The 10,065-nt window shown below is 33.5% G+C and overlaps 1 protein-coding gene across 1 annotated transcript; it reads right to left on the bottom strand.

The window, feature by feature from the left end:
• Nucleotides 1–3,821: 3,821 nt before the first annotated feature.
• On the bottom strand, nucleotides 3,822–5,946 carry LOC137004607 (chymotrypsin-like protease CTRL-1). The gene is made up of 7 exons (XM_067365091.1): nucleotides 5,901–5,946; nucleotides 5,679–5,779; nucleotides 5,507–5,586; nucleotides 5,321–5,402; nucleotides 4,353–4,533; nucleotides 4,079–4,209; nucleotides 3,822–3,983 (listed from the first exon to the last, which is right to left on the bottom strand). The coding sequence occupies exons 1-7, from the start codon at nucleotides 5,944–5,946 to the stop codon at nucleotides 3,822–3,824; spliced, it is 783 nt and encodes a 260-aa protein (XP_067221192.1).
• Nucleotides 5,947–10,065: the final 4,119 nt, after the last annotated feature.

Genomic DNA, 10,065 nt, shown 5'->3' with positions numbered 1-10,065 from the left:
CCATTTCTCTGGACGGATGTTCTTCCTCCATCTTTGGCTTACAGAGGATTATGCGAAAACCACATCTCATTAATATTTATTAGCTCATTACCTTAGCTATTCTTACCTGTAAAAATTGCGTTTCTAGATATCAGTAATTGAATTTTCACTAGTTGCAAGAGCAATTTCAGATATCAACTCTCTTTGTTGATATCAATAATTACATTGTTACTAGTAAAAATGTGAATTTTTGATATCAATAATTCAGTTGTCACTAGTTGAAATGTCAGTTCAATTGAATTGCTACTAGTAAAAATGTTCATTTTTGATATCTGAAAATGCATTCCTGATATCAACATAATTTCAGATATGTAAAATGGCTTTCTTACTAGTAACAATCACATTCATGATATCAGAAACTAACATTGTCACTAGTGACAATCAAAATATTGATATCAAAAATGAACATTGTTACTAGTAGCAATTCAATTGTTGATATCAAGAACTGACATTTCAACTAGTGACAACTGAATTATTGATATTAAAAATTTGCATTTTTACTAGTAAGAATTGTATTTCTGATATGTGAAATTGAAATTTCAACTAGTAAGAACTCAATTCTTGATATCAACAATTGAATTTGAATGGCAGCCTATGGTGACATTTCACTAGTGAAAATACAATTACAGATATCAAGAATTCTAGTTTTTACTAGTGGAAATTCAAATGTTGATATCAAGAATACATATTTCTGCGAGTGATGACATCATTGTTGATATCAAGAATTAACATTGTTACTAGTGGAAATGTTAATTCTTGATATCAACAATTGTCATTGTTACTAGTAGAAATGTAATTCCAGATATCAAGAATTAACATTTTAACTAGTGAAAACTGAATTGTTGATATCAAAATTTCATATCCTGGGAATGATTAAAAGTCAAAACGGCTTGCCTATTGCCTTTCCCAGGATATAAATTGCTGATATCAAGAATTCTAGTTTTTACTAGTGGAAAATAATTCTTGATATCAAAAATTAGCATTTTAACTAGTGAAAATTTAATTGTTGATATCAAAAATTAACCTTGTTACTAGTGGAAATGTAATTCTTGATATCAAGAATTAGCATTTTAACTAGTGAAAACTGAATTGTTGATATCAAGAATTCATATCCTGAGAATGAATAAAAGTCAAAACGGCTTGCCATAAGTTTCTGATATCATGAATGTGATTGTTACTAGTAAGAAAGCCATTTTACATATCTGAAATTATGTTGATATCAGAAATACATTTTCAGATATCAAAAATGAACATTTTTACTAGTAGCAATTCAATTGTTGATATCAAGAACTGACATTTCAACTAGTGACAATTGAGTTCTTGATATCAACAATTTGCATTTTACTAGTAGCAATGTAATTATTGATATCAAAAATTACTATTTTTACTAGTAAGAACTGCATTTCTGATATGAGAAATTGGAATTTCAACTAGTAAGAACTAAATTTTTGATATCAACAATTGAATTTGAATGGCACCCTATGGTGACATTTCACTAGTGAAAATACAATTACAGATATCAAGAATTCTAGTTTTTACTAGTGGAAATTCAAAAGTTGATATCAAGAATGAACATTGTTACTAGTGGAAATGTAATTCCTGATATCAACAACTGAATTGATGATATCAAGAATTAAATTGTTGATATCAAGAAGTAACATTGTTACTAGTGGAAATGTAATTCCTGATATCAAGAACTGAATTGTTGATATCAAGAATTCATATCCTGAGATGTGAATAAAAGTCAAAACGGCTTGCCATAGTCGCGGCTGTTTTCAGCTAGATTCATCACCGAACCTGTAATGTTCCCATATCTCTCGACTGTTTTAAACACAATTCTGAGGCAAATGTGAAAGGATCAAGGCATCAAGCGACTTGCGCTGTTTATTACTTCATAGGGCGGCAGTGGTGAGCGGGTATATTAGCCTTTTGCAGTTTCTCATGCGCTCCAATTAAAAACAAAAAACAGCGCAGGAGGGGAGGTCTATCTCACTTTGGCCTGTCAGTTCAGAAGACAAGCCAATGGCCCGCTGTCCCTGCGTGATAGGCCAGTCCTTGGCAAAAAAATAAATAAATAAAATAAATAAATAAAAAATAACCTTTTATCGGCCCCAAAGTGCGTCGGCCCACCGGGAAAATGCCCGATCTGCTTGGAAAAAAGAAAACTGCTTTTAAAACATTTATACAATTACCATAACTCTGTAAACTGTGAAAAAAAGCAAGAAAATCTGGTTCATCTTGTTCCAAACATGTTCTGATTCTGCTCTTGCTTTGTTGCTAAGATTTGTAAACTTTGTGTACGTTATGTTTATACTAAATGTTAATAATCTGTATCATTACAGTACAGTCTAGTTGTGCATGATATCTTGCTCACCTTATGGCTGATTTTGTAATCCTTATGCCTCTTTTGATTTTATTAAAATTGGTCACACTTTATATTAGGTGTCTTTAACTACTATGTACTTACATCAAAAATAATGTACTTATTGTGTTCATGTTGTATTGCAAAACACATTTTCTTCTACTGAGGTTGGATACGGGTAAGGTTAGAAACCTGTGTGAGTTAAGAGATAGGGGAAGGGTCAACGGTGTAATTACATGCAGAATTTTTTAAAGAACTATAGGTATAATTTAAAAACATGTATGTACACAATAAGTGCATTGTATCAAATGATTCATTTAAATATTAGTATGTTAAAGACACCTAATATAAAGTGCTCTCAAGTAACAACATTATTTTAAACCTGATGGAGTCCGCGATCAGTGTGTTTGTGTCTGTGTGTATAATTTCAACTGTTGACATCAACAGTTGTCAACATTTTTTTTTTTTTTAGAATATTATTATTGCATTTTAAATGCAAATTTCTCTTTGTCATTTATAAATGACGATACACTCTGTCATCTAATTTTATAAATCTGAAAAACAGAGTATTACTAAGTCATCCACTTACAGTAGAATAACAGACAGTCATAAAAGTAGAGCTCAATCTGTACAGCTAAATCTGTCAGCAATCAGAATTATTTAGCATTACATAAGAGAACATGAATTGTGCTGTGACTTAAATTTTAGTGATTGTCTGAATAAGAATATGGAACATCAGTGTTTGTTAATACTCTGTCAAATAATTTTATAACAGCGTCATGAATATTTTTCTTGACCTCAACTACAGTGGTACAAATTGTTATGTTATGTGTCTTGTTAGTCTTATGCACACCCCTTCATGTAAAGTGTTACCAAGTGAAAACCAAATAAGATTTTCAACATGATCATGTGATCAGAAGGAATTTTTATCAATCTTCATGACTTTATGTTTGGTGGTGAGAGAACATCATCTGCATTTCATTTTTCCTTTGGCAAATCAATTTTCTGTCCAGGTGAGAACATCTGATAACTAAATATTGCAACATTGTTGTCTGTCATTTGTTCCCGTTAAAGTGGAACTCTGTTTTTTGTTTGTTTGTTTTAATTGCAATTTAAATATATATTTTAAAACTACTGACATTAAAGGAAAACATTTCTTTTTGTTTGCAGTACTGTATGTGGATCATGGTAACTTGTATTTTAAGTTCAGATAAATGATTACACTCCTCATTTCAATTTATTGTATTCATTTCATTTTATTGAAACTTTGTCAATATTTGTATAAAACCGTAACGTAACATGAAGATGAAACAAGACCAAAAGTCATAAACAAAATACCATCAAAGACTAACTGCATTACAGATTAATGATTAAAATCTGCTTTTGCCTCCTTTGAAGGGTAAATGCTCAGACTGGTGTTCTAGTTGGAAGCGATAGTCTTGTCGATCCAGGAGCGCAGTTGGGAGATGCGGGCGTATACTACTGGGTAAGCAGTGCTACAAGTGCTGGTGCCCCAGGACACAGACCCCACCAGACTCCAGACCCCTGATCTCTCACACACCAGAGGACCACCAGAATCTCCCTGTGGGAAACACACAGACACAAACACACATTTGAGATTGAAGCAGCAACAACATTGATATGGGAATGTGTTTGTCTTGATCCATCTTCATATACCTGGCAAGATGAGGATCCAGAGGCTCCAGCACAGATCATGGCATCAGTGATTCTGCTCTGACCCCAGATCTGCCTGCACACAGCAGGACTCATGATGGGCAGACCTGTCTGCTGCAGGATCATAGGACTCGCTGAAAAAAGAGAAGAAAACATCAGAAAGGCTGTTCAAATTCATTTGAAGGGGAAAAAAATAAATTATTATTATTATTAAATATAAATTATATATATACAAAAGTCATTTTTAAAATTTGTCCTCGTCTAACAGGTGACTTACTTGTGGTGGCAGTTCTGCCCCATCCAGTGGTGAAGCAGCGGGTTCCAGGCAGGATGTTGATGGTTGATGGAGCCAGACATACAGGAGAGATACGAGGAGTGAAGACAACTGGAGAAGCAAGTTTCAGCAACGCAATGTCATTGTTCAATGTTGTGCTGCTGTAGAGCGGATGGGTGATGACCTGTGCATTCAGAAAGGACCGAAAATGATGGACCGTTACTGGTGGAAGCTGAAGGTAATCTAATATATCAGCATGTTTTATTTCTTCTTTTCATCTTAACCCTTTTATTCATTTTTTCCTTCTTCCCTTCAGCATGAATGGTCATTTGGGAATATGGTACAGATATTTTCTTTCCTATGCTCAATTTTAAATGCATAAATCTATTTGGGCAAGTTTTAGGAGTAATCTATCATGTAGATGACTTCAAAGCTGACAGACATGGACCAAAATCTGAATTACAGATAGTTTGACTAATACCTATTTCCCCATTTAATTCAATTTAACAGCTTAAGAAACTTCTTGTTTGGATAAACTTTAAAACAACAAGTTATTTAAAATGATAATAATGGATTCATAATGAGCATTCATAATGCATATTATTTGTATTGTTTTTATTGTTCTCTTCCAGTGATCTCTTGTTTTATTATTGTCAAGTTAAGTGGAGTCACTATTATTTATATAGCACTTCATATAATACTGATCAGTCATAAACAGATAAATAACTGAATCAATGATGCAAACTTCATCTAATATAAGACAAATTCAAATTCTGCTGTAAATCAGCTCTAAAAAGACAATAGTGTCTTTATTCAGCTCAAGTCAGTTCAGTGTTAATTCAGTTCAATTCAGTTGTGTAAAAAAGCAGAAATGAAGCAACAATTATAAAGCGTTCAGTTATTGAACACTTAAATATATGAGCTGATCTCTAATTTGTATTTTCATTTCTGAAATCATTCAACATTTTTACCTTGGAAACAAGTTTGACCTGGATGGGTTCAACATTGGAGCCGCGATCATGTTCTCCAAGAATGACACGATGATAGCCGACCCTAAAAAGAGAGAGATAAAGACAAAACTAACTGTAAAAAGACAAGAGCAACAGCATCTATGAAGAACTATTGTATGTGACGTTTGTCAGATTGAAGACTCTTACCTGACAGCGCAGTGAGCAGCAGTGAGAACCCAGTTCTGGTTGATCAGGGATCCACCGCAGAAGTGGAATCCGTTGGGTAGCTGTTTCAGAGGTAAAAGCATTGAAAACATGACATATACTCTTTGAACAAATCATGCAAATGCATGATAAAACCCGACCAATACACAGTTACCTGGAGAGAGACCTGCCAGGGCCAAGAACCAGAGATGGCATTCTGTCCGTTCACAATCCTGCTGCCAATCGTCTGTGGCTTAATCGCCGGCACTCCACAACCTGTTGATAAAGAACAGAAGTTCATGACACAAGAATGAAGCTCTTTATTTAGGTTTTGCATTTTGTAAATATATATATTCACCCATCACTTTTGTTGCAAACTTCTAAAGAAGACACTTACCCAGAGCAGAGGCCACCAGGGCAAGGCAGGTGATGGTGAAGATCATGATGAGCTTGTGATGTCTCACTGTTGTATCTGTAGGTGTTCTCTCTTGCTTTTATATCATTTACAGCAGCTGATAAATCTGGGCAGTGATCGAGGTCCATCCCAGCAGCTCATATGACCTGAGAGCTGAGGAATGTTGAGATCTGCTATCGCTGGAGACAATCTGCATCTGCACCTGAAGGTGTTTATGATGACTGTTTTTTTGGAAAGCCTCATACTTCCTCTGTCATTTTTGTGGTTCTTTGTTGTGAGCTTTTCTTTATTGTATGTAAATTGTCTCCGCAAGTGAAGTCTATTTCTGAAATACTTACAGTAAATTAGTGGCTTTACCATGAAGTTTTTGACTGGTTGCAAATTCCTTAATCAACCTGGCAAGACATTTAAGGCAGTGATGCTGAAAAGAAAGAGAGTAAAATTGTGTGATTACATCACAGAGAAAGTAAAACTAAAAATTCTTCATGTTTATCAACCGGTTGAATAAGTTGCTTCAAGTCATCACAGTTACCGGAGAGAGTGTTATGCAACTGTGTGTTTCTCTGCAACTACATTTACTTTTTGGTAAACATTATATTAAACTCACTACTGATACAAAATAAAAATAATACAGTAATGGCAATTTAATACAGTAATGGCAATTTGTATTTATTCATAAGTTGTTGTCGTTTATTTCTTTGTTTATTGGTATGTTTGTTTGTTTATTTATTTGTTTTGTTTTAAGAACAGAATAATTGTGGGCAAGTTGCATTTATAGGTCATTTTGTACTGATCATTGATATGTATCACATCTATCGCCTCTCTGTCCGCTGGTTATACTTATATCATACTTATTTTGGTTATACTTCGCTATACAGTATTTATGAGTGGAAGATAAAGCCAGTTTGCTTTATTTAGTCAGTAAGACTCACAGTAGATGGACTGCTGATGGTAATGGAATTTATCACTAATAACTAAATGCAATTGAAGTGCTTTATAAGAGTTCAGATTTGTGAAACTCATTATGATTTAAGCTAAATTAAAATCCAAATAAAACCTAAACATATAGAACATGAGATATTTTACATAACCACAGAGAAACATGTGAAAAGCCTCATACATTGTTTTGAGGCTAAAATTCGGCCCTGGACAAACCCAGCCCATGCGGCCCACGAGTTCCCCTGTGAATGTTTTTGCTGGGGTTAGGGCCTTAAATTGGAGTAAATAAATGAATAAATAAAACAAGGACAGTGACAAATAATGATGGATATTACAAATGCAGTTAACAAATTTAATATTGCACTTTTGTCACAGTAAAGCACTGATTTCCATGCCGTTAAGTAAATTTAATGCTATCAAATCCTGTCATCATTTACTCACTCTCATGTTGTTCCAAACCTGTATGACTTTCTCTCTTCTGTAAAACACAAAAGAAGATATTCTGAAGAATGTTGTCAACCAAACCATTTTGGTTAAGCTACCCTTGACTCCAATTATTTTATTTTTTATGTTATACAGAAAGAAAGTAATTCATGTTTGAGTATATTGAGACATTTTGGGTTGAACTAAAACAATAAAAGAGTTAACACCTAATTTATGTAAGACACTGATATCGATCTTTCATGATGCTCTCATTGAAATAACATTTTACTTCAATTAAAATTCATAAGAACTATTAAAAATGTCATAAAACATTTTTAAAGAAATAAAAAATAAAGCTTTGTCCTTATCCCATGGGATACAGGCTTTAGAGCTGTTTTGTTAAATTATCCTTTAATTGCCCCTTTACTATGGTTTAACTGTAAGATCATGGTAGGTAAACCAGGTAAAACCATGCTTCTTATTACCTTGGGTATATTCTAAAATAAATAATAAACTATAGATTGTGTAATAAAATATTGTAAGCATAGAAAATACGAAAACAGTCTTTATGAAAGAAAGTGATTTATATTCCGCAATATTAAACATAAGTTGGCCTAATAATAACAGCATTTTTAATAAATACATTTCTGCCAAAACACCATATTTCTTCACTGTTAGTAGCTGCAAAGTAAATTACTAAAGGTGGTGGTGTGTTGGATCGACAAGCTTGTAGTTGTGTGTTTTAGCGTTTTCCAATTTACCTCGTCATGTCTTTACATGGTCGCGGCTGTTTTCAGCTAGATTCACCACCGAACCTGTAATGTTCCCATATCACTCGACTGTTTTAAACACAATTCTGAGGCAAATGTGAAAGGATCAAGGCATCAAGCGACTTGCGCTGTTTATTACTTCATAGGGCGGCAGTGGTGAGCGGGTATATTAGCCTTTTGCAGTTTCTCATGCGCTCCAATTAAAAACAAAAAACCGCGCAGGAGGGGAGGTCTATCTCACTTTGGCCTGTCAGTTCAGAAGACAAGCCAATGGCCCGCTGTCCCTGCGTGATAGGCCAGTCCTTGGCAAAAATAAATAAATAAATAAATAAAAAATAACCTTTTATCGGCCCCAAAGTGCGTCGGCCCACCGGGAAAATGCCCGATCTGCTTGGAAAAAAGAAAACTGCTTTTAAAACATTTATACAATTACCATAACTCTGTAAACTGTGAAAAAAAGCAAGAAAATCTGGTTCATTTTGTTCCAAACATGTTCTGATTCTGCTCTTGCTTTGTTGCTAAGATTTGTAAACTTTGTGTACGTTATGTTTATAATAAATGTTAATAATCTGTATCATTACTGTACAGTCTAGTTGTGCATGATATCTTGCTCACCTTATGGCTGATTTTGTAATCCTTATGCCTCTTTTGATTTTATTAAAAATGGTCACACTATATATTAGGTGTCTTTAACTACTATGTACTTACATAAAAAATAATGTACTTATTGTGTTCATGTTGTATTGCAAAACACATTTTCTTCTACTGAGGTTGGATACGGGTAAGGTTAGAAACCTGTGTGAGTTAAGAGATAGGGGAAGGGTCAACGGTGTAATTACATGCAGAATTTTTTAAAGAACTATAGGTATAGTTTAAAAACATGTATGTACACAATAAGTGCATTGTATCAAATGATTCATTTAAATATTAGTATGTTAAAGACACCTAATATAAAGTGCTCTCAAGTAACAACATTATTTTAAACCTGATGGAGTCCGCGATCAGTGTGTTTGTTTCTGTGTGTATAATTTCAACTGTTGACATCAACAGTTGTCAACATTTTTTTTTTTTTTTAGAATATTATTATTGCATTTTAAATGCAAATTTCTCTTTGTCGTTTATAAATGACGATACACTCTGTCATCTAATTTTATAAATCTGAAAAACAGAGTATTACTAAGTCATCCACTTACAGTAGAATAACAGACAGTCATAAAAGTCTGTTCAGTTCAGTCTCAATCTGTACAGCTAAATCTGTCAGCAATCAGAATTATTTAGCATTACATAAGAGAACATGAATTGTGCTGTGACTTAAATTTTAGTGATTGTCTGAATAAGAATATGGAACATCAGTGTTTGTTAATACTCTGTCAAATAATTTTATAACAGCGTCATGAATATTTTTCTTGACCTCAACTACAGTGGTACAAATTGTTATGTTATGTGTCATGTTAGTCTTATGCACACCCCTTCATGTAAAGTGTTACCAAGTGAATACCAAATAAGATTTTCAACATGATCATGTGATCAGAAGGAATTTTTATCAATCTTCATGACTTTATGTTTGGTGGTGAGAGAACATCATCTGCATTTCATTTTTCCTTTGGCAAATCAATTTTCTGTCCAGGTGAGAACATCTGATAACTAAATATTGCAACATTGTTGTCTGTCATTTGTTCCCGTTAAAGTGGAACTCTGTTTTTTGTTTGTTTGTTTTAATTGCAATTTCAATATATATTTTAAAACTACTGACATTAAAGGAAAACATTTCTTTTTGTTTGCAGTACTGTATGTGGATCATGGTAACTTGTATTTTAAGTTCAGATAAATGATTACACTCCTCATTTCATTTTATTGAAACTTTGTCAATATTTGAATAAAACCGTAACGTAACATGAAGATTGAACAAGACCAAAAGTCATAAACAAAATACCATCAAAGACCAACTGCATTACAGATTAATGATTAAAATCTGCTTTTGCCTCCTTTGAAGGGTAAATGCTCAGGCTGGTGTT

Source organism: Chanodichthys erythropterus, chromosome 17, assembly GCF_024489055.1.
Source record: "Chanodichthys erythropterus isolate Z2021 chromosome 17, ASM2448905v1, whole genome shotgun sequence".
In the NCBI taxonomy this organism is placed as follows: domain Eukaryota; kingdom Metazoa; phylum Chordata; class Actinopteri; order Cypriniformes; family Xenocyprididae; genus Chanodichthys; species Chanodichthys erythropterus.
The sequence above is the reverse complement of the archived record's forward strand: the minus strand, read 5'-3'. Positions and strand labels throughout refer to the sequence as shown.